The sequence below is a fragment of the Fukomys damarensis genome, unplaced genomic scaffold, assembly GCF_012274545.1.
Source record: "Fukomys damarensis isolate Sample0158 unplaced genomic scaffold, DMR_v1.0_HiC HiC_scaffold_16, whole genome shotgun sequence".
NCBI lineage: Eukaryota > Metazoa > Chordata > Mammalia > Rodentia > Bathyergidae > Fukomys > Fukomys damarensis.
Genome location: NW_022900928.1, coordinates 5,537,600 through 5,563,492, shown reverse-complemented (window position 1 = coordinate 5,563,492; position 25,893 = coordinate 5,537,600). Strand labels below are relative to the sequence as shown.

Here is a 25,893-nt window from a genome sequence, read left to right as displayed (position 1 = left end):
ATTTCTCATTACAAGGGGGCACCGCAGTGCCTGCTGAGGCTTGGCTTGGCTTTGGTCATCTTTTGGGGAATATTCAGTGTAGAATCCAAGGAAAGGCACAAAGTGACACTGGACCCTGAAGCTCACAGGGGCTGGGGAATGAGTGCTGCTCTTCCTGCACCTGCCATTACCTGCCTCCCTTGCTCCTGAGTGCTGACGTCGGAGCCATGTGCTCTGCTCATTGGAATGCGCTGAGATCTAAGGAGCGCTCTCCCAGGTTGGCATAAAGGTGAATCTCAAAGCCACCACTGACCCACAAAGAGCCAGCCGGCAGCACTCAGGACAGACAGCAGCCTCTTGGGAAGAGTGACTTCCCCACGGAAGCACTGCCCACTACTGGAGCCCAGGAGTGCTGGCTGCTGTCTGATTCCACCCTCCCAGCCCTCCTGTGAAGGGTCCACATCACAGAGTCGGAGTGAGACAGGTGCACTCACTGCTGAGTCCCCAGAGCCCTTGACAGGCTGGAGTGTGTGTTGTGTACCTGGCGGGGGTGGAGGTGGGGGTGCAGTGTGTTTCAGTCTGGGACCATGGAAAGTGGCTCCTCCAGTGTGGGAACACCACATAGGATGTTCTGTGCAACAGATCCGACACATTCTTAAAGCAAAGCATCACCCCAGTGCTGCAGAAGCAACACAAACTAAACCCCACACCCCACAAATACACACCATAAATATAGGACCAGTTGGGGGAGCATGAGATGAAACCTAGCTTTCTCTGCCCCTCAGGCTGTGGGAGTGGGATTCGTCTTTTTTCCATACGGAAAAGCAGAATGTGAGTATGGGTTCATGAAAGCCGATGGGACAAAGCTGTTTGGAAAATGAAATAGGCAGATTGCACAGGTCTTTCTCTATTCAGAAAAGTCAGATGAGCTCAGAGAAATGAGTGGACTTTCTGAGACGGAGTCAGATCGGGTTCTTATCTCTTGCACACCAGTGTCTTCTGCACTGTATGAACTGCATGGCACACATTTTAGTCCATCAAAGAAGGGCCCCGATCCTCCCCTGAATGGGCACAAGGAGGAGAACGCTCCCCACACCGCCCCACCTGACAGAAGCATTTTTCCCCCCAGTCCTCGCTGTTCTGCCCCTTCAACCCCCACTAGCTGCAAAGGCAAAAACCTCTGAGGATAAAGGGTCAGTGACTCCAATTACCACCAAGGTGGAAGGGTGACACTCCTTTAAGGGTAAACGCTGGGCTGGGGATTTAGCTCAGTGGTTCCATCCCTGCCTGGCAAGTGCAAAAAACAAACAAGCAAACAAACAGAAAAAAGGAGTAAATGCTAATTGCAATGAAAAAGAGAAAGCAAAGAGCACAAAGCCTCAGAGGAGATTCGGAAATAGTCCCATAAATCAGGAAAAATGAGCCTTCAAAAATGCTCATAAGGTCACTAGCAAGCTCCAGTTCTTCTGTGGGGTCAAGGAGCTTTTGCGGTGCCCCAAACCCTGTGAAGGTTACCAAAACTCTGCCATAACAAGGCCAGCTCCGGCTTTTTAGAGAAGACACCAGATTTCTAGTGCCAAAAGGTCTTATGCTGACAAGCAAATTATCACATCACATACCTTTCCCAGACTTGTTCCTGAACTGTAAAAGGGAAATAATAAAACCTGCATAAGCAGCCTTTTGGTAGGGTCTGCTCCCAAAATGGGATGCCATTCAATAAGTCGTTGCTTACATTACTGGTGACCTGGATTCTATAAGTAACTGCATTACATTGTATTACTAGCAATCAACGAATTTATGGACTGTATTCTATAAATTGTTATTACTATACACTATTAGGTGATTGCTATCTGCTCTGACTTGTGTTTTCAACTAAGCCACATTTATTTCTTTTTGTTCATTTGCTTTTTGGTACTGGGAATTGAACTCAGGACCTTGAGCTTGCAAGGCAGGCATGGTGCCACTGGGCTAAATCCCCAGACATTTTCGGTTTCTTCATCTACAAAAATGGTGCATCAGTTACACCGCCTCTTACAGGCGAGAAGAAGACTAACCAGGTAGAACGTCTAACCCTGTACCTAAACACACGAAGACAGCACGTGTGTAAATGGCTGTTACTGTTTTTCTATTTTGAATGGTTTTCTCAGGATTCAAAGGGGTTTCTAATTTTAACAATGTATTTCATCATTATCCTATACTAGTTGTAATGGTTTTTGAAAGCCATTTTGTTGAGATTTAACATGTTCATCTCGTTTGGAGCCGGTGTGCATAAATGGGAGCCCTGGGGCTTGGGGACAGAGGAGACACATGAGACCAGAGAGAGGAGAATGGCGTGTGACAACGCGACTTTCTGCTCCACGCTACCTGCACGACGCCCCCCAGGAGGGAGGCCGCCACGGCCATGGATGTGCACAGGACGCCGAACAGGAGACCTGGAAGAGAGAAGATGTGTGAGCACACACCTCCCCAAGACTGACTTGCAGGCGTCCGCTGAGCCCCAGCCGGAACTGTGTCCTATCCCAAGAGACAGCAGTGGGGATCCAGCTCGATGTGCTGCCATCTCGGGTACTTAGGACACCTCTCGGGCAAGCGCACGCTCTTGGGTCCAGCAGAACGAACAGGATTTTCTCCCTAAGACTCCAGAAACCTGTTGCATGCCTGCAATGGGGAGATATGGAAAGGGACGGAGCATATCTGGGCTACATGAGTGGGGTTCACTCTGGGTCAACAGTTCAACAGCTCCAAGGGCAAGGAAGCTACTAACCTCCTTGGAAATCAGCCAGATTTTCACTTTAAATGTCCAAGGAACACGTGACACATTCTCCTTGTGGGTTTGCAAACCCGGAAAGCTTTCCTGGTTTTTCCCTTTAGTGTTTTGTTCACACCGTCGTCAGTGTCCTCAGTAATATCACATAATGATTGCTTTGTTCACCCCGGGCACATCAGTTAGTGCATTCAATGAGTTTAAGATCTCCGTTAATGAAGTAGTGGCTATTTTGGGTCATTTTTTTAAAGGTGATATCTGCTGTAAATGATCTTTTAAAACTATCACTGACTTCTATGTACACATCTTTGTTCCAAAATCACCTTAGAAGTACTTCTAAGTGTGTCTTGCATTCCCATATTAACCATAAACTACAAAAAGGGGAGGCAGGCAAAGATGGGGAGCCAGAGATAGACTCAGTGACAGAAATGCAAAGAAACCTGCTTTGCTCGTGCTCTCTGAGCTCCACGCCAGCAAAATGCCCAGCTCAGATCCCAGTGTGATGATGGGAGCAGATGAATTGAATTCTGACCAAAGGTTGGAGCCCAACCAGGTACCACCGCTATAAGGTAAGGACTTGATTCCTACCCCAAGGGCCTCACATTCTAACACAGGGTTACACACCATCAGTGAACTCATCCAACAGTGTCCCTGAATCAGTCTATCCAGAGGTGTCCTGCCACTGTGTGCCAGGTGTTTGGCATTTCTGCATTATCATTTCATTTCCAGTTTAGTATACATTAATTGATCAGGTATTTATGATGACAGACTCATTCTTTGAATCAGGCTAGTGGCATCTGATGCCATGTTTTCTAACAATTCAATCAGCAAAAGAAAAACACATGCTCACAGTAGCGCCATAAACCAAGAGTGACCAACAAACACCTGTCAAAATTCTAATATGGTTCCCGTCATCTTTAAATGCATGGGTCAGATGAGAGGAAAGAGTGCTTGCCCTGACTCTGTGTGGCTTCGTGTACAGGGAGTGTCCCGTCTGCCTGAAGAGAAGAAAGGAACGGTTTTCTCTTTCCTGCTGTCTGTTCTCTTGCTGGACCAGCAGTTACCTGTTCAAATGAGACTTTTGGGAAGTCTTCCTTGAATTTTCATTCCCTGCTAGTTGTACTGATGAAGAACTGATTTCAACAGTCTGAAAAAGGGGGACTTTGGGGGAAATTGGGAGTTTTGTGGTTCCAGATGTTCCCCAGGAGACTGTGCAGAACTATTGGAAGGGGATCAGATTACGGGGCTGCCTCTGACTTGTTATTAGGAGTTGGGGCCTGGCTGGAAGGCAGCCCCTGAGGCAGGGCCAAAAGGGTCCCTCTGCCTCCAGGATCCTCCCTTGACCACTCTCCTTCCCTGAGGCCACCCCTGGGCAGCTGTCCTCCCCCAGACCCCTCCCCCATGCCATGCTGCCTTGGAGCCTGAAACCTCTACAAACCGTGAGCCAAAATAAATGGCCTCTTTTGCGTTGTGGGTGTCAGGTATTGTGTCTCAGCAATGAGCAATGTGACATGTACAGGATGCCCCTGAGACCCAAAGTGTATCACCCCACAAACAGAAAGAAAATGGGAAAGAAAAACTCCCACCTCCCACGTGCCATTAGTGCTAACTCAGATTGTGAGCAGAGAAAAGCAATTGTTAGCAGATAGGTAGCTGGCACCCCTTGACTCCTTTCCAGCTATGTTCCATGAGACAATGAGGCCAAGGAGGGAATGAGTACGTTAATCCAAAAGCTCAAATACTCAAATAGAGTCTAATTTCTGGAAACAACTCAACAAAAAACCAAAATAAAAAACAGCATTTAAAGTTGTCAGTTTCAGTCTGATGGAAGAATACCCAAGCTCACTAAAGCAAGGAATCATAAGTTAAGAGAAAATAAATGTGATTCTTTTAAAAGTAAGAGAGACTGTAACAACACACAGTTTGGATGATGGTGCCTACAAGGAAACTAACAACCAGGATATTCCTAGAAATTTCACTTCTAGCATTTTACCAAAAAGCAATGAAAATATGCTCACAAAAGGACTTGTGCAAGTCTTCATAACGTCCTCAGACTGGGCCTGCATAGGTCCCTCCATGGAAGTGCAGCTGGCTTTCCACTCCCAGGGCCCCACATCCACAGCTTGAGCCAACTGTGAGCTGATGATATTTTCAAAAATGTATCTGTACAGAATGCATACAGACTTCTTCTGTCTTACTCTTTCGGGGATCGCCACAGTGTGGACACTGTAGTATGTACTGCAAGAGATCTTGAGGTAACTGAAAGTACAATGTAGGATTGCAGAAGTTGTATGCAAATACTACTTCATTTTATATGAGGAACTTGGGTATCCTTGAACTTTGATATCCTCAGGGTACCTGGGAATCAATCCCTTGTGGATACTGAGGATTGGCTATCAATAAATACAAAAGCACAAATAGGACCTGTCGTTCCCTGATGTCCACATATCTGATGTCTGCGTATCTGGGCTATCCATACATCAGCAATGAAAAGAGAAGAACAACAGATACACGCAGCAACATGCATAATATAAATCTCAGAAACGTTATGCTGTGAAATTAGTCTCTTTTGTCACAAAGAAAGAATGGGTACGATGTGATTCCACTTGTATGAAGTTTGAGTAAAGGTGAAATTAGTCTATAACAGAAAAGAACATATTACTATTGCTTCCAGAGAGCAATGGGAGGAAAGGATTCATAGAAAAGGCACAAGAGAAGGTTCCAGGGTGACAGCAGTTCAGCTTATCTTGAAACGTAGCTGGGTTACGCGGTAAATGCATTTGGCCAACTGAGCAAATCTACATTTAGCATTTGTTTATCTCATGGTAGGTGACTTTATTTTACACTTCTGTAAACAACTTGAATCAATACTGAATTTTGTTAACAATACACATGCTAAAATGATCAGGGGGAAATGTGCTGATTTCTGCAATTACTTTCAAATAATTCAAAAGTGTGATGGGTTAAAGAGTGGACAGAGGGCTGGATGCGTGGGTAAAAAGCAAGTTTAGGAAGCCTCCAATGGGGAATTCATACGTGGGATATATGAACTCATGAGGAAGTCTTTTCAACTTGGCCATCTAGTTACTTTTTTAAATAAAATATAAAGAACAACACACAATAGCTGAATTAATATTATTATTATTAAGAGATTTGGATTTTTATTTCCAAATAACACTGAGAAATCATGAGTTCTTTAAGTGTATAAAGAAAAATAGTCATTAAAAAAGGAGAGAAGGGGGGGAAGAGAGAGAGAGAGAGAGAAAGAGAGAGAGAGAGAGGAGGAGGATGTGTAAAACAAGCAACTTATATTAGAAGAACAATAAAAAACAAGAGGAATCCTAGCTACTAGGAAGTGCACAAGAGGATGGTGAGCTTGAGACCAAACTAGACAACATAATCAGGCACCATCCTAAAACCACAAATAAATAAATACATGTAAACAACAACAGAGCTATTAATATTTACCACCAGTAGCTATGCTTCCTACAAAAACCAATTTAAACTTTGTGAATCAATAGGATTTAAGTAAATGACAAAAAAGCTTCCATCTATTGATAATAAAAGATATTACAGGAAACGTATCTTCTCATAATAACAAGGAAGGGAGGAGGAGGAGGAGAGGAAGACGGAGAAGAGCAGAGGGAAGGAGGAAGCAGGGGAGGTGAAGAAGGGAAATAGGCCTATAATCCAGATGTCAGTTAAAAACTATATCATCAGATGGAAAGAAAAATCAGTGCTTCTGCTGAGCAGAAAGCTTACAAATAAGCCCGTTCTTTCCAAATCCACTTTCAAGTCTCACATGATGCCATGGAAAGGGGAAGGGAGGCAGCGGACAGCTCATATGTGCTGCATTATTTTGTAGTTAAGCTAGAAGGGTGACTAGACAGAGACAGCCAAAGAATTGTTTATAAATGAAGGTAGCAGGAGAAAGAACTTCAACTTTTAACCTAAAATTCATAAATTGGTCTACCAGATATCTTAAAATACTACAGAGCTGTAACATTAAAAGATGGTGCTAGTCCTGAAACCGATGAATAATTTAAGGAAAATAAGTATACAATAGAGCATAGAGCTTTATATTCTACATTGTTATTAACAAAAATATTAAAAACCAGTGAGGGATACTGGTTAAAAATTGGGAAAAAAGCACTAAAATCTTTATCTTAAAGCATAAAGAATGAATATAGATATATCAAGTATTAAATATGAAATATAAAAATCGATTTGCAATGTAGGATTTATATATAAGTAAATATATGACTGAGGCTTCACGGGAGTAAATTTACAAGTATAAATAAATAATGAGAGTAAAAGAGATGATACATATATTTGCTAAAATATAAAATTAAAATTTCAGCATATCAAAAATATGTTTTAGAGAAGTAAGCTGGGAGACATTCTGCAGCAGACATGTAAAGTCCATTAATTCTTCATATATAAAGAAATTTTAAATACAAAAGAATTTGTAGTAAGCAGAAAGTATAAACAGATTTGTCACAGAAATACAAATGTTACTTGCCATTTGGAAAATATATGACTGCATGATTAATCAAGAAGTAAGTTAAAATTTTGATTTTATTTATCCATTAATCTGGATAATATGTAAAAATCCCACATGACCTGTGATTCCCCCTCCTGGACTTCTTTCTTACTAAGAATTAGGAAATGCCAGGGCCTTGGTGCTGTTTAGCCTGAAGTTCTTTCAGAAGCTCACACTGAGGAAAAGTCCTACAGACACAAAGATTTATGTATATGGGTCTTCAATCACAGCACTAAGAAAAACAGAAGAATTTAAAAAGGTAACAGTAACATAAAATTAAGCAAATAGGTTATTTCGTAGAATATTAGTCAATCATTCAAATATAATTATTTCCAAAGAGTACATAAGAACACTGAAAAGGGTTCTCTATAGCTCCTCAGGGAAAAATAACCAGGAATAAAATCGTGCATCTATATATTTCTATTCCCAAATTATATTTTCTCAAATTACCTGCATTTTTCTATATTACATAAATAAAATGTGTAATTTGTTTGTACTTTAAAAGGACAACCTTGTAAAGTACAATTTAATATGATAAGTGCTTCAGCGATTCGAATCTCATTATGTAAATTTATCGTTACAAAAAGAACCATTATTCTTTGAAGGGAGATTATTGGGAGCTTGGTTTTAAGAAAAGAAGTTGGCTTTCATCACCAGAGGACGACAGGGCCGCTCTGAACAGGGACTGATGGTCAACCCCGCATAACGGGAAGGAGCAGGCGTGCACGCAGGTGTAGAACGTGTGTGGCACGGTGTGTGTGCAACGAGAAGTGACAGCACCGCCTTGGGAAGAGTCCCTGCGCCCCGGGGGAGTGCGCGCGCAGCCCCCGTGACTCCCTTTCCCTGTGGACTTGAAGGGCACACGCGGGACTCTGAGACGCTCCCCGGTGCGTTTCCCCGCAGAGGAGGGAAGACTCGCCGGCTGTACCTACATAAGCCTTTACTGGTCCAGGTGCTCGTCCTGTCTGAGAGACGCGGAAAGCAGCTCTTGACAAAATCCTCAAAGGTCACGGTCGCTAAGGCATTGATGCTGGCAGCCACGGTGCTACAGGGAGAGGAGAGCAAGAACACGGTCCCAACCCTGTCGGGCTGAGGCAGCAGCCTGCCCAACCATGCATCCAGGGACCAGCCGGGGTCTGGGCACACAGACGCGGACACGTCCGTGCTCTGGAGCTGCACGCTGAGGGCGAGCGCCGTCCACTCTCGTGTCGGACTTCTGTGCTAAGCTCTTTCCCTTCTGCTACTAGGCCTCAGAGAAGCTAGGCTTCATGTCTGATTCCACTGACTCATCTTGGCCAGTCTGCAAGTCGGCAGGGTGTAGCAGAACGATTGTATGTGTGTGCTCAGGGTGCGCTGCAGGCAGGAAGTAGAGAGCACGAAGGAAAATGCTGGGATGCCAGGGAAGCATCACAGAGACCCAAACCAACAGCAGGAAGAGTTCCCTTTAGGAGATGGCAGCTAAAGCAAGGTGCAGGGAACGTCCACGCAGAGGCTGGAGGATGTCGAGGACGAAGGGAAAAGTGCGTGCAATGACCAAAGGTGGAGAGGAGCCTGTTGTTTCTGCAGCCTGAAGCCAGCAGGGCGGGATGGGGTCAGAGAGAAAGGCAAATGGCAGGGACTGCGAGGGAGCAAAGCCACAAGTGCAGAAAATGTTCCTGTCTGCTCTCCAAACCGAGTCCGGGCTTGTTGGGCCTGGAACTTTCTCAGAATACCTGCAAGCTGGGGCTTTCTTTGCAGAAAAGCATGACAGCTTATTTACTTCCTCCTCCAGACTAGGAATATTTTAGATCATAAAATGCACAACTGTGTTAAATTCAAGGGGTTCAAAAAACCACAAGAACTCACTGCTTTAAATTGCATAATAAAATAAAAATTTCTGCTGTCACTTTAATTTTCAATGTTTTTAAAGTACATTTATGTAAGATAAATAGCAAAAGTACTTTAAAAGAAGAGAACAAATCAAAATACTTACAAATATATTTATTTGAATAGAGCCAAGCTTCAGAAAATCAACTAAAATAATAGAGGGGAAGAAAATCTAGGTGTCAGGAAAATTCCGCCAAAGAAACCTAATGCACAGATACAAACCTCTCAGAAATCAGATCATATCTTAAAGCATGACCATTAAATTATTGGGATGCTCACACTACAGACCGACAGATCAAAGGAAGATAAAAGTGAATCTTAAAACATTTCTCAGAGACAAAGTAGCACTTCAAGTCAGCGGTGGCACTGAGGTGAGTTCAGCAAAGTACGGGTGTGGGGCTCCCTTGTATGGGGGGCTCCAACCATCTCTCAACCCCAGATGCCAGGCTTGAAACTTTAGGGTTTAATGCTGTCTCTACTGGGTCTTAGTCTTGCCTTGAACCAATCTCTCCTTAGTATTTTCCTGTTCCCTTTTTGGAAATGGAAAGAAAGACCCTGTGTCCGTATCTTGAAAGTATGCAACTTTGGTTTTTCATTTCACAGGCTACTCAGCTGAGTTGGCCTTGCATCTCAGCGGACTTTCGACATGGACTTTGGAGAAATACTGACACATTTAAGATGCTGGGGCCTTTGTGATGGGATGAATGCATTTTACCTTGCCAGGTAGACGTCCCCTTTGGGGACAGAGATAAGAGGCTGTCAGTTCCTGGGTTACAGGCTTGCTGTCCCAGGGTGTGGTGAGAGCTCTGAAAGGCGTGGTGCAGTCAAAGGACCTCCGGTCACGGGAGGATGATTTGGGGGCCCTGGCCATTTCTGTCTCTCTCTTCTGCTTCCAGGACCCTGAGATCAGTGGTTTTGTCCTGCAATGTGCCCCTACCATGACCACTGCATCCTCATAGACTGGAAGCTCCCAAACTAAGAGCCAAAATGAACCTTTTCACCTTATACATTAATTACCTCAGATATTCAACTATAGCAATGGAAAGGTGACCAATTCAGCACTGGCAAGTCTGAGAGAATAAGCAAAAAGTTCTGGAGGAGGGGGAAGAGCTAGGCCTACATCCCATTGCCACTGTTTTCTGCTTCACTCTGGACCAGTTGTCTACTTGGTAAATCTCAGTTTCCTTATGCTGAACTGATGATATGCAAGTAAAGCTTCAATCTCTTATGCTTGTGACAACCAGCAACAAGTCAGTGCAGAGGGTGGCATGCAGCAAGTGCTCAGGAGGTGGTTCATCACCACAACCATCATCATCACAACCATCACCTTCACAACCATCATCATCACCACAACCATCATCATCATCATTGCCCTCGTCGCCGTCGGTGTCCTGTAATATACTGACCTCAGAGTTCCACTGAAAGCACAGGCCACAAAAAGTCCTGGAAGCCCTGGCATGGTGTCAAATATCTCCATGACAAAATACGGCATCAGCTGAGGAGGAAGCAGAGCAGGGAAGAAAGAAATTAAAGGTTTTCTCAGCAGAATCTAGAAGGTAGAGAAACAACTTTTTAGCAGTGGGAGGTAGGAACTTTTCTTATGTTTTTTAACCTATCCCACTTCTTATCTGTTCCCTCGAGTTTAGCCCTTAGAGCCTTAAAAAGTGGCTGAGATGGGCCTTAGGGAACACGGTGCCTCTGCTCCTCTCTGTAGCTGGATGTGACGGGAAGGAAGCCTACGGGATGGAGCTGCAGAGCTGCAGGCGCAGGCAAGGGGAAGGCCTTCTCTCCGGAGCACGTGCTCTGTAGAGGGCCTAGGAAAACTGCATTTAACCCAGGAAGGCGACGAGAGGTGTACACTGTGCTGGGAAGACAAGAGCACGGGGATTGTGGACATCAGGGGCGTTTATTCAGTATTAGATTGCAGCTTAATCACAACCTGGAAGCTTGTAGAAAGAGAGTGCATAGCAGCACTGACAACCAAAGCTATAGGCTCCAGCCTACCTCCTGCTCTCCCCCACTGCAACCAGCCTTCAGGCCCGGGCTCGGACAAAGCCAGGTGTCTTTCTTTCATTTCCTTTTCTTCTTTTTCTCCTGCTTGTGGTGCTGCACATCAAACCTAGTCCCTCACACTTGCTAGGCAGCAGCTCTCTGTCCAACACCCCAGCCTCTCACGATGTATGTACTCCTGGTACACACACACACACACACACACACACACACACACACACACACACACACTTCCTGTTATAACCGGGAATGGCTGACATCCCTGGAGGGCAGAGGAAAGAAGCCCAGTCCTGGAGGTCAGAGAACTGGCTAGAGGAGCAGCTAGAACACATGAGGGGCTGGGTAAGACCCCCTGCACCCAGGAACTCATACCTGGTCCGGTGCGGAGATGGTGCCAGAAGTCCAAGGGTCGCAGTCTTTGAAATAGGAGTACATGATTAACCCGGAGAAGACCGCGCACAGCAGAATGATCCAGAGACCCAGCAAGTTAAAGTACAAGGCGCTGGAAAAGAGCACATGGCAGGAGGTAGCTGCAAGCCACAGTGTGAGGTCATTACTAACGACTCAATGCTAGGTTTGGGGGGCCTTTTATTTAGCTTACACGAATCATTATATTTTATGCTTTTTTTTTTTTTTTTGGTTTTTTGACACAGGGACCCATTATGTAGTTGAGACTGCCCTGGAACTCACTATGTAGCCCAGGCTGGTCTCAAAGTCGCAGTGATCCTCCTGCCTCAGCCTCCTGAGTGTGGGATTACAGGTATGACTTAACATGCCTGGTTCATATTTTATACTTTTGCACTGGGAAGTATATTGCATTTTAGACTATTTACCAAAGTCAAGTAAAGTGATGCTTTGGATGGATTTTATTTTAAAATGGAGATTTCTCTTTTCTTTTACAAGATCTCAGTGTGTGTGGTAGGAGATCTATTTTCTTGGATGGAATTTCACATACCCATCATTCATATTATGTAACTTGATTTCCCCTCAGCTGAATTCATGAAACTGTCAAAAACCCAAATTACATTTTAGCGTCTTTCTTCCAAAGAGATAATAAGATAATACAGAAATAGACAAGTTATGGAAATACAGCACTCACTTTGGAAATTAATTTGGGTCAGAGTTAAAGTTGCATTTTTACAAATGATAGTATAAACAATTTAAGATTATCCTGTCCATATGACTTGGAACAACTCACTTTTTTCCTACAATACACAGATATTCACAATTCCAGCTGGGTGCCTGTATAATATTCTATTCTGATTTTCTACTCATTCCATCCGTTGCAAGTCAAAATCCTACGCATATTCCCAACCCCAGGGAGATCTGAACCCAGGTGGTTCTTAATGAGGCCTAAAAGCATAAACAGTGTGGAGAGGGCCCCAATGGGTCAGGACGGGGACTCTGGGCTCCTTCTTGAACCCAGGCACTGTGTTAAGGGCATGGATACTAGGGCAGCAGCCCGTTCCAAAGCCCCCCACTGCCTCCACTGCAGATCCACCTGGCTTTCACAAGAACCTTCAAAGTTCTCTACAAAAGAAACCCATCAGCTAAGCATCTCCTTGAGACAAACTTTTATTTGACATTTTCAGATGGTTTTCTCATCTCAACACTACTTCCTGGAAGCATTCTAAGCCCTGAGTTCTCTTCGTTTCTTTCTTTTTGTTCAGTGGGGTTGGGAATAAATTGCTATACGGAATGATCAACACTCATCCTGTTAGTAATCATGCTCATGACGCTCATCTCCGGCAAACTCTGTTCACCCTCTTTCTGAGGTCATCACTTAGAGACGTCTCCCTGACCACTCTTGTCTGAAAATCTCTTGTCAGATTCATGCAGTAGAAACATTTTGTTCTGATAGCATTTATGGTGAGGTGCAATATAATATAGTCATTTGTTTATTATCTGTTTCCCAACAAGCCAACGCAGTGCTACCCCTGAGCATAGCATAAAACTAACAGAGAAAAAATAAAGTTAATTCATTTTTGTAAGAAATGATGGACTGATGAAATGAGTTAATGAACAAATGGTAGAAAATCTTTATTGTATGAGTGCACTCTTTGCTGCATTTAGCTTTTTATAAGAGCTTTGGACTTGGAGTCAGGGCTTGATACTTACCCACTGTTTGACCTTGAACAAGTGACCTAACATCCTGTGAAAAAGACTGTAACATACCTGCCACACTTCTCATTACAGGACTAATATGAGAATGGAATGAGTTACAGTCTGTGAAATAGATGGGGGCTATACAGGCATACAGAGGACATCGTGCTTTGTTTAAAAATCAATGCTATAATTTTACCAGACTATGATGGAATATGTGAAACTAATTACGGGACCGCACAGGGCATTGGCAATTGCATTTTTTAAATGTTTCTTGTTGCAAATAGACTTTGATTCTACGCAGATATAATTCTCATGTTTGAAGGTGGGCCACTTCACTAACGATATTTATTGAATATCTGTGTCTGTAAGACTCAGTTCTAGAAGCTGGGGATGCAGCAAAGGCCAATACAGAAGCCCTTCCATTCCCGGACTGCAGGCATGTAAAAACTCTGAAATGGGAGACAAATGAGATGACTTGAGATGTAAGACATATGAGGAAAATAAGCTGAGAAAAAGGGAAAGGAGCAAAAGTCACTGCGCAAGGATGTGTTCAGTTGAGCTGGGTCTTGGGCTGTTTGCAGGTGGGCCTGGTTTCCTACAGAACCCACACCTCCACTATCTTGGTCACACTCTCAGTAGCCCCAAATGTAAGCTGGTCTCGAAACAAGCGAAGTCATAAGAAAGACTTCCTAAGTGATATTCCTCAAGGCATAAGATCTGGCCTCAGATAAAGGTCTCTCTGGTGAGGAATCAGCATTTACTGCAACTCTAATGAGCTACTTCTGCTTTTACCAATGGCCACCTTCTTTCCAGACTTTATGGCTTTATTTCCAACATCTCTGTTGCTAGATGTGTTTTTCCCCAAGTGGCAGAGTTTAGTTTTTGTTTTCTCTAGGGTCCAAAGTAATGGTCTCATTATATTATACTGCTGGGTGATTAGATGACGAAGGAAGAGCAGAAGGGTTGGACCAGCATTCTGCAAAATCTGCGAGGTGAGAGTCCACAGCTGACTCGGACTGGCCTCCAGCTGTTCTGGAAGCATCATTGAGGCTGCAGTTTTGTGGTAAACAAATCTCACAGCATTTCCCCTCCAGGACAGCAGGAGCACTTAACTTTCCTGACCATTTTCTTCCTTGGATTGTGTTGTTTAAATTACATCTCCCAGGGGAAAACTTTCTAAAGTGTGTTTATATTTTATCTTTTCTCACTTTCAAAAAATTTTAATCAAAGCTCTGATCCTGGCAGAATAACAGGGCTGGCTGGGCCCTGCAGTTGTAGTCCCATATGCCCAGAAAAATGTGCACATTTTGGTCTTTATGTGTGTCTCCCCTTTTCTGATGACTTGCAGTGATTTGGGGCTTAAAGTAAACTAATCCATATAATAACACTTAGATATTTATGCAGAAGAACATGTATATATGCAGCTCACACAAACACACACACACATACACACACACACACACACACACACACTCCTCCATATGCATGTGTGTCCGTTTGTGGACAGACACACAAGCACAACCTCCTTAAAGCACTATCGTGTTTGCTAAGTGATGAATAGTAAACAGACACATTGCATTATTCTTGATGTTGTGAAGACACAGAGGATAAAAAAGACATGATTCTGACCTTTCAGATGCTAATGCATTTTTAGGGGAAAACAAAGCATATTTATAAAAATGTAGTATAAATTAATGAGATTAAAATAAAACTGAGTTTACTGGCTGGGCACAGTGACACACACCGACAGTCCCAAATACTTGGGAGGCTGGTGGGGGAAGATTCTTTGAGCCCAGAGGTTCCAAACCAACCTGGGAATCTAGCAAGATCCTATCTGAAAAATAATAAATAAGAAAAATATAAACAGTCACACACCCTGGTTTTAACAGAGAAGTTATTTCATCAGAATATTTTCTTTATAGACATATTCGACTCCAACTTATCTTAATAACACATTTTAAATGAATTTGATTTTAAATGAACTTTAACATCAAAGTCACACATTTTCAGTGCCACTGTTGTTTGTCAAATGATGTTCATATGAGGTGAGGGGAGGGACTGTATCAGGGACTGTGTGGACGGTGTATTGGTAGCATGCTAAATAAACCAATTACTTCCTCTGACTTCTGAAATATACAAATTGCAGCATGACCTTCCTCCTTTTGGTACTCAACTTGCAAAGTAGTTGATCATTTCCAGGGAATTTTATCCTTTGTTCAGTGAAAATAAGAAATTATACGTTGAAAATGCTTTTAAATCATGTGCGGGAAGATGCACTTTTCTCTAAGAAAAGTCTAGGGTGTTCTGCCTGGGAGTGGCAGCAGGGGCCTTGAGCAGCAGCACTGGGGAGCAAACATCACCTCAGACACAGCTCTGTTTGTTCTGTCAGTGTTGTGAATGGCTACAGAATGACTTGTGGTCCCAGTTGCCGAGCATGGGATGGCCTGCAGCACTTGGGAGAGGCAGACTCAGTAGGCTTTGCAAGAATAGAGGCAGGCACAGCCCCATTGTATCTCAGGTTTCATTCTTTTTTAACCTCTCCCTGGAAACATTAAGGGGAAAAGCCAGTTAGAATGGAGACCAGAGTTGCAGAATCCATGAGCAGACAAAGCTGGTGAGGATTCATAAGAAAGCCTAATCTTGCTTGATAGGCAAACAAAAGTAAAGCCCAACTTGAGCTATTTCTTGCAAAAGCCTACATTAAAGAAAAATAAAACCATGACTAACTATTCAGAAATTATCAAGCCATGGTTACAGAACAAGAAACTTTCTTCCAGAACGGACCAAATAAGGAAGCTGTGTAAGTGTAGCCAAATGTTATAGCTCCATTTCAGGGTGTGAAGCTTATGTGGGTCAACTTGATTGACTTGGGAGTGGCCCAAGTGTGCAGCACAATTCTGCATGTGTCTGGGTGAGTCTCAAAGGTTTAACCTGGGGTACATATGGTCTCTGACCCTTTCCTCTCTGGCACTGTTTCCTACTCTGCCTCACAGCCACCATGACATCTTTGTTCCACCACACTCTTCTCAGACTGAATCCTCTCTCTAATCAAACCTCTCATCCTTTAAGTTGTGGCTGCTGGATATCGTATCCTAGGGGGGTAACATTGATAGTTCAAAAATTGGTGCTAAGTGTGGGATTGCTTCTGGGGTTGCACTTGGCTGTGTGGTTCAGAAGTCTGCAGAACTCGTTTGAGAGAAGAATTAGAGCAAATCTGAAGTGGGCCACATAGTCTCTGAAAGCTATGAGCAGAGCCTGCTAAGGATTCATGTCAGAGCTCAGAAAATCAGTGTGCTGATAGGAATGTAGACAGTAAAGGCCACGATTAGGAGGTATTAACTGGGAACAAGACAATACTGGCAAGTGCACAAGAAGCCACGCATGTTGCACTCTGGCAAAAAATAAAATAAAAATAAGAAAGAAATCTGTGTACACTTTGCCCATGTCGGAGGACTGAGAGGCTGAGTTTAAGGATTATGAACTAATAGATCTGGCAGGGGAAATTTTAAGATATTTCAGTTTAAGTTCTGTCATGAGTAGTGTTGGCTGTTTTTAGAGAAATTTATAATAAGAATCAAGAGAAAAAATGTAAAGCTTACATTTTTGCCCAGATGAGACATGTGTAAAGTTGAGACTAAAAAAGGTATGGCTGCTAAAGAAAATTAGTTTCTTAAAGGTTAATCAAGTTCTTTGTAGAGAGATTTTTTAAAAAGACCCCTGAGGTCATTTCAGCAATCAATAAGACCCTACTCAGCAAAGATGCAAAAGTGTCAAACTTTCATCGAAAAGAGAGCACCTGGGCCCCCTGCATGATCAAAGCCACCTAGGAAATTGGGTCCCCAGATTCATTTCACTGTGCCTTCAGCCACTGTGTTATTCAGAGGCCATCACACCCACAGCCCAGCTCCTGCTCCCACTGATAGCAGACACTGGCATGGTCCACACCATGCAGTTTTGTCAGCATGCAAAATGCACACTTTGTGGGATCAGGAAGGCTTCGACACAAGCTTCAAAATAAGGTCTAAGAGGGAAGGCATGAAGCTGTAAAAATAAATCCAAAGGCACAGTAGGAGCCCCCCAAAGTTAAAAATATCATAAATATAAAACATTTTCCAAAAAAAGCTACAGAGCACAGGTGGGCCTAACAGGGCCACAGGCTTAGGCCACCCGAGCTCTCTACAATTCATTTTTCCACTGTTGTGTCCCAGATGGCAGAGATGGACTACAAGATTTAATATTGGCCCTGTTACATTTTAGCATTGCTGTGGTCTGATTCTTTCCTATTTGCCTATTTCTCCCTTTAAAAATAGATATGTTCACCAGAAGAGACCTAGAACAGCAAAAACCATTCTAGGCAACAGAGACAGTGTGTATCACAATTCCCAACTTGAACCTATACTACAAAACCATCATGATAAAAACAGCATGGTACTGACAAAGAAACAGACCTGAGGATCAGTGGAATAGATTAGAAAATGCAGAAACAACACCAGACATCCTCAGCTACCTCATCTTTGACAAAGGAGCCTCTTTAATAAATGGTGCTGGAAAAACTGGCTTTCAACTTTCCAAAGATTAAAATTTGATCCCTATCTTTCACCATGTACTAAACTAAAATCCAAGTGGATTAAAGAGCAAAATATGAAAACACAAACACTAAATTTGCTGGAAGATCAGTTAGGTAGAACATTCAAAGACATTGGCATAGGAGAAGACTTTATGAACAAATCCTCAGCAGCATTAGAACTTGCACAAAAAATCAATAACTGGGATCTAATTGTATTAAAAACTTTCTGCAGTGCAAGAGAAATCACCAACAGAGGTAAGAAACAACCTACAATGTGGGGAAAAAATTTTACCAGCCACTCCTCAAAGGACTACTATCTAGAATATATAAAGAACTCAAACAAATCAGACCCCCAAATACAAAGACCCAATTCAAAAACAGGTATCTAAAATGAGCAGACATTCTTCAGACAAAGAAGTAAAAGCAGAAAATAAATATGTGAAAAAATGTTCAACATCACTGGTCATTTGAGAGATGCAAATGAAAACAACACTGAGATTCCACCTTAGCTCAGAAAGAATGGTTGCTATCAAGAAATCAATCAAAAACAAATGCTGGTGGGGCTGTGGGGAGAAAAGAACCCTTCTCCATTGTTGGTGGAAGTTGGTGGAAGAACACTGGTGCAACCACTGTGGAAATCAGTATGGAGATACCTCAAAGAACTAGGATTAAAGTTTCCATTTGACCCAGATGTTCCTCTGCTGGGTATCTTTCAAAAAGAATTAAAAGTATCATAGCACAGTGACATATGTGCACCCATGTTTATAGTGGCACAGTTCATAATAGCTAATACTTTGAAACAGCCCAAATGCCCATCAACTGGAGCCTATCAACTGGATAAAGGAGGTGTGTTTTTTCTATAAAATGGAGTACTACTCAGCCATAAAAAATGGGAAACTAGAAATATCTATAGCTAAATGGATGCACATTGAAGCTATACTCTTAAGTGAAATAAATAGGACACACATGTATAAATACTGAATAGTTTCTCTGATGTGAAAATGTAAAAGTGTAAATAAGGTTCAAATGGTATAATTGAGGGTGTGAAATAGGAAGAAAATGGCTAAAGGGTAAGTGGGAAGGGGAGGGAAAAGGAAATGAGGGAAAAGAAAAAATGTGAAAAGGAAAAAATGGAAACAGAGTCTTTGTAAATAGGGAAGGGTGAAGTGGGTGAAGGGAGTGCAGGTGTATGGGGAAAAAACAAGAACCAAGATACATCATGTAAAGGTACAAGATCCCAATGATAAATGTAACTGTACTGTTTGCTCTAAATGTACCAATAAATTTAATGGGAAAACAACTAGAAATTTTTACCCTGTGCCATTGTACCTTGGAGTTATATGAATTTGTGTGTGTGTGTGTGTGTGTGTGTGTGTGTGTGTGTGTGTGTGTACTTTTACAGAGGTTCACAAGAAAAGACTGACTTGGACTTTTAAAAAATGTTAAAATTATCCAGTCACCAGTCCATGGGCATTTGGGTTGTTTCCAAGTTTTAGTTATCACAAACTGTGCTGCTATAAACATAGGTGCACATATACCACAGTGGTATGATTCTTTTAATTCTTTTGGGAAGATACCCAGCAGGGGAATAGCTGCGTCAAACAGGACCTCTAATCCTAGCTTTTTGAGGTATCTCCATATTGACTTCAATTGTACCAATAAACAATGAATTTTAAAAATTTTTAAATTGCTAAGACTTTGCAAAAGGGATTATTATATTTTTGGTTGTAAAGAGGATAGTCATGGAATCTTAGGCAAAATTGCAAACTTGTTACTGTCTTTATGTAGACATCAAGTATGGTTTCAAAAGATGTTAGGGTTTTAACTGGACAAGGGTAAAATGCGGTGGGTTAGCTGAGTCATGTCAATTTGTCTGGCTTGAAAGTGGCCCAAGGGTTAGTAAATCACACTTCCAGATGTGTCTGAGTGAGTCTTGGAGCTGTGACTCTGGGACTCCTATATGTGGGACTCTTGCCTGACTCTGGATCCTCTCAGCCAGGCACTAAGCAGCATTGCTTCACTTTGCCTTTTCTGCCATGATGTTTCCACCTTAGATTCAGTCAACCAGAGACCAAATACCCTAAAACCACGAGGCAAACACTCTTCTCCTTTAAATTGTGGTTGTTGAGTACTATGTTCCATTGATGGAAAAGATGACTAACACAACTTCTATGTTCATTTTGCAAAAGCCTCCCACTGTCTTTCTTGAGTAGAGTCCCCAGACCATTTCAAATTTGAAATTCCCTGATTTGTGCTTACTGTTTGCTCAAATAAACACTTAAAATTGTATTTTGCCTGTTTACCTTTTAACACATCAAAAAATAATCTTTGAACCAACTGGAGAGTAGGTGCCTCTCATCATGGAAAGTTTGAGCAAAACCATATGTTGTTTATCTCTGAAGCAAGAGCCATAGTGCAGCATTTAGCCTAATGATTTTGCAGTAAACAGAGGCAGCATGTGAGTGACAGCACAGGTAGGCAGACTTCAGTTCAAACCTAGCTCTGCTAGTCTCTTGTAGAAGTGGAATTAGTATTAATTAACTTGAAAAATTGTTAAAAGAGTTAAATAAATCATTCCATTTCTTTCTGTTTCCTATACACGTACATCCACAGGAAACATACCACAAGAGCTCAATAAGGTAAAAGAAAACAGAACTTTTTCTGATCTGTAACTTACAGCTTAGCATGCTTCTCTGTTTTGCAAGAGATGCATCTCTGGATGGTGGACTGATTTACTCCATAAATGCCGAGCCATGTAAAAGTTCCTCCAACTGAGATGGTCCAAAAAGTGTGCCTCCGGAGAGGATCTACGTCAAAACTGCGAGACACAGAGAACACAGATGTTGTTTTAGATGACGATAGCACGCATTTTAAGTCTTACGAAGTGTAAAAAGTAGCCGTGGACATACTCAACTATATGTAGTCGGGACCCATTTGCTGCTTGCTCTAATACGTTGTGGAACCCACCAACTTTAATGGATCCTTGAATGAGAACCGTTAAGAAGCCCACAATCATGACCACCATCTGGAAGGCGTCTGTCCACACCACTGCTTTTAATCCTCCCTGCAATGAAGAGCATCACACGCACGATTGAGACTGAGGTCTGCAACCACTTCATATTGGAACAGTTTTCCCAGCTGTAACCGCTCCTCCATTAACTCAGTGATAGTGACAGGGCGTCTTTAACTTGCTTTATCTTCTATGTTAAATATGCAAATAAAATGGAAAGCAAAAAAAAAAAGGCCTCTTCCTTAAATTAACAGAGCTCATAATCTAATGAAAGAATTGGATGATAGATTGCAAAACAGCTATTAACTTAAACTTACAGAGTGCCACGAAAGACGGTTACTAGGGAAGCACGCAGTAAGGCATGTTGATCTGGTTTTGAGAACTCGACTGTCAAGCTAAAGAATAAGTAGAAACCTACCAGGTATTGAGGACGAAGGGAAGATCAGACCCTCACAAAGTAAGAGTCCCTAGGAAATGAAGGAAAGTTGGAACATAATGTACAGATCCAAGCTGTGACAGGCCCAAAGAGGAGGCTGCTGAATTTGTTAGAGGCCAGAGCAGACAAATCGTGGCAAGGCTACTTCCATGATCTGTCAAGAGTAAGGAAAGAGTATTAAAAAGAGTTATATAATGACAGGCTTTGTCGTTTGTTTCACAGTAGTTTGGTGGTTGTGTGGATAATGAATTGTAAACTGCAAGGAAAGGAGTCAAGAGACCAGTTAGTTTCTTCCAGTCACTCTTGCCCACAATGGTGGGAAGTTTGAAGTAGGGCAGAGAGAGAAGGAATTTGATGTATTTGAAAGACATCTGAGTGGTAAAAATCATCAAAACTTGTGATTCAGCTAAATAGGTGATGAAGAAATAAGAGAATTCAATATGATCACCTGGCTATAGCTTGTAAAATAGAGACACTTTGAATGAAACAAATGACAGTGAAGAAAATATACTCTGGGAAATAGAGATGACAGCAAACTGAGAAAGAAGAGAAAACTAGGAAGGAATGTTCAATCACAAATTCATAAGGAAGGAGTTGTTGAGGTACAGGGTGGTCAAAGAGTGAGGTGAGGAAACCAGCATCCTGAAGATGAAGATGATAGGAGACTTGGGATAGAGAGATTAGGGAAAAGGTCAAATCAGTAGTTATTAAATCTGGCACCTCACTAGAGCCGCCTGAGGAAATTAAAAGAAAAATAGGCAACTTCCAAATCCCGTCCTTGGGGATTCTAAATTAATTGCTCTCCCAAAATGTTTCCCCAGTGCAGAATTCTAGTGGAGAACATGCTGGCCAGGAGAAGGGTGGAGGAAGAGAGACTGCGTGGTATTCCATGGACAGAAGCCCTGAGGGCCACAGCGAGGGTGGGATAACCAAATAGGGAAAGATTAAATGAAGTGATATATTTTAAAAAATGCATTTTGAAAACTCATAAGCACCAGGAAAAGGAAAGATGTGATATTTTTAACACTGAAAAATAGAATTATCCCAAGTTACTCCTCCAGAGTGTCAAGAACTTCTGTGAGAAGATGACAAGCTTTATCTTTAGCTGGAAGAGAAAGAAGACATTGGGTTGTCCCAACCTTTTTTGCAATTAAAATTTAGTTTGAAACTAAATATTAAGGTTCTTGCTAAAAGCATTTCATTTATATATTTTGTTCAAATCATATTTGGGGAACAATAAATGTCTTCTCTTCCACCTCTTAGATGGCACTATCTTGATTTTCTTTAAAGATGTTAAGCCTTCCAAACCCAAATCTCAACCTCATACTTTAGTAATATGAAAACCAGCTATCAAAATCTTTAGCTGTCAGAGACTGCTTGACATTTGTTACAGAAAAATCTGTACAAAGCTAAACATCAGTTTGATATGCAAGAAAACAAACCACTTCTCCAAGAATTCATCAGAAGTCATATTATAGTCACCATGAATTCTTGGATTTTCACAAAACAAGACTTCCTTTCCCTTTACATATGTCACCAATCTGTGCTGTCTGGGCTCTAAAGTCTACCTCATTTTATTGTACACTTTGGATGGCAAGAATTGGTTAGTTTTTAATGTCTTCCACTGATTTTCCCCACATACTATGCATCTACCAGATTATCAGAGTAAAGAGATTGCAACATGGGTGCAGGCATAGGCTGCCATCTTGGTGAGACAGAAACATACACAGGCTGCCATCTTGGTGAGACACTAAACTCTCTGGTCTGGCTCGAAAGGAGAGATGGAGCAGAGATAGTTTCTCTAGACTTATCTTAGTGGAATATCTGTTGCTGCTAAATTTTCTTGCCTGTCAATTCCTTCAATTCCTGAAAGATAGTTTTGTTGATAAAATTATAGGTTGTCAGTTGTTTCTTCTCTGTGCTTTGAAGAGACTGTGCTATTGTCTCTGGCTTCCATTGTTGGTGCTAAAATGTCTGCCTATGGTGTCCCTTTGTAGGTGCCTCCGTCCCCTCTGACTCTTCTGTAGCCATTAAAGTTGTGTTTTGCAATTCTGTGGATTCTTACTTTTTTCAATTCTGAAGAATTTCAAGCTATACTTTTTGGAAATGTGGTAGGTATTCTTGATGTTTGATTCTCCTCAGAAACTCCAACTGGACTTAAGTTGGATCTCCTATTCTGTCCTTCAGAGAGGATTTGCACCTTTTCTTCACAAGAGTCAAAGTGTATCACTGACCCACAACACTGGGGCTCCTCTCAGTGACCACGGCTGACTGCACTCCTCTACTCTGCCATCAGACCAAGGTTCAACACCTCCGTAGTAGCGATGTTCTCATCAATCCCATTCTTTCTGTTTACTCACTTCTTCCAGATAGCAGCCCTGATAATCCATTCAAATTATTTCTGTTATTATTTAAAGTATTTGGCTGTACTATTTTGTTACTGTATTTTTTGGGAAAAGGTTTCCTTTGGGGAGGTATCATATCCTGATAATGCATCAAAACGTCGTGGCAACCAGCATGTAATTTTTTCTTCCACAGGCAGGTGCCTCAGAGTAACTTATCACATGGATTCAGAGTGGAAAGAGGAACAAGGTGGGAAGAGATCTGTGAGAACCATATCATAAGAAGGGAAAGAAAGATGGAGATAAAACTTTGGTATGACAAAATGGTTGCATTTGCAAGTATAAAAATGAAAGATAAGGACATTTTTAAATCATGTATTCATATGATACATATCACAAAGGTTAAATAATATGCACATAATTGCACAATACATGTTTAGTCTGATTACTTTTTTATGCCTCGGGGCAGTTGTTCTGTCAATTTTTTTTTCTCCTAAGATTCTGTACCTTTTGTTCTTTTTTGGTAACAAAGCCAGTCTGAACGATCAGAAATCACCATGAATGGGAAACTAATACTTTTAAAGATAAGCACATAGTCCAATTAAATTGAATATTAGGGGCTTTCGATATGGCAGCAGTAATTGTGATATGATAATGTGTGGATACTTTTTACTTATTTTGCAGAGGAGGAAAGAGATTCCAACTGTCCTGCCAGCTCTCGCATGTCCTTAACAGGTTAAATATAGCCAGAACATGGTGTAATGATTCAGAAAGAGTAAGGATTCCAGGTGAAGTTTAAAAAGCAAACTGTTTAATTTTTTTAAAAAATGGTTTCTGATTTGAGTCAGATACAGAGGTTAAAAAAATGGTGCATACTTGAACGTAAAGTCTTGGAATCAATGCCACGCTGGTACTGCTGTTCTAGAACCCAGAGAGTTTTCTGTGCTAAATCTTCCAAACCAATAAAGATGGAAGGAACAACTTGGAATGTTTTAACTGCAGCTCTCAGATGTTTAATAATAGCACAACAAATTAGAAACAAGTCATGTCATTTTCAACAGTATGTCATTTTCATGTGTCCTGTCTCTTAAATTTCTCTTTAAAAAAAAAAAAAAAAAGGATTCGAATGGGCCCAGGATTTAGCAGTGGTGCTGCCACCTGCCTTGGAAGCACAAGGTCCTGAGGGGGCAGGCGGTAAAGTATAAACCCTACCTAGTACTTCTCAACAAGCATGGGCAGCAGATGCATTTTTCAGAAACATCATGGGGTCATTGTCCTCTGCTCAGGGAGCTATTTCTCTCATCAAACCTTCTCTCAAGGGTGGAACTTTCTTGAATGAACTCAGTGCCCAAATTCTCAAAGCTGCTAGTGCAGAAAAGGATTTCAAATGGAAAAGTGTCTTCCTCTGGAGGCTGGCAGATCCTCTGACAGACATACCTGTGCTTAGTTTGGGGAAGGCAGCTTCTTCTATAATCAGACAGCAGGAGGTTCGTCTTACCAGTGTTAGGGAGCATCACCGCCCTGTGTTCTTCTGTGAGATACTTACCAGGGTGCAGTAGAACGTGCAGACAATCCCCGTGGCAAACACAGAGCCCCACAGGTCAAACCCGGTCACTGGCAAAGGAGAAGAACAGGAAAGCAGTTTCCCTGATCAGAGTGTCAGCCAGAGCCTTGTGCAGAAAACTCACACTGTGTGAGTCAGTGTTCTTGCGGCCTAAGGGAAATCAAATTCGTTTTCCTCGAGAAATTTTACCACCTCGGAAGAGGACGATTACTTTTTCATGCCTCAAGGCAGTTGTTCCGTCAATTTTTTTTTTTTTCTCCTAAGATTCTGTTGTTTCCACCTTTGGTTCAAATGTTTGTTTTGGGTTTTTTTGTTTGTTTCTTTCTTTCCTTCTTTTTTGTACCAGGGATTGAACTCTGGTCCTTGCTCTTGCAAGGCAGGAGGTGGAAATGTGGATTTAAATGCCTGGCCCAGGTCAAATGTTTTTTGCTTTTTGTTCTTTTTTGGTAACAAAGCTAGTCTGAATGATCAGAAACCACCATGAATGGGAAACTAAGACTTTTCAAGATAAGCACATAGTCCAATTTAATGGAACATTAAGGGCTTTCCATGTGGCACATGTAACTGTGAAATTTCTTTTCCTTTCTTTCATTTTCGTTTCTAGGCTTCTATTCTCTTGAAAGGGTCAACTGTACACCTTCATGTTATTACTATAAACACTTTTACTTTTGCACTCAGATCAGCTAATTCACGAAATCACTAAGAA

At 41.9% G+C, this 25,893-nt stretch overlaps 1 protein-coding gene across 1 annotated transcript in view; it reads right to left on the bottom strand.

The window, feature by feature from the left end:
* The window catches only part of Slc5a12 (solute carrier family 5 member 12), a 42,859-nt gene that overhangs the window by 12,516 nt on the left and 4,450 nt on the right, over positions 1–25,893 (bottom strand). The window contains exons 4-10 of the mRNA XM_010603355.2: positions 25,170–25,237; positions 20,745–20,899; positions 20,513–20,653; positions 11,535–11,664; positions 10,559–10,647; positions 8,219–8,331; positions 2,344–2,411 (exon numbers count right to left, since the gene is read on the bottom strand). Of these exons, the coding sequence (XP_010601657.1) occupies positions 2,344–2,411; positions 8,219–8,331; positions 10,559–10,647; positions 11,535–11,664; positions 20,513–20,653; positions 20,745–20,899; positions 25,170–25,237 (764 nt within the window). The remainder of the gene's footprint in view (positions 1–2,343; positions 2,412–8,218; positions 8,332–10,558; positions 10,648–11,534; positions 11,665–20,512; positions 20,654–20,744; positions 20,900–25,169; positions 25,238–25,893) is intronic.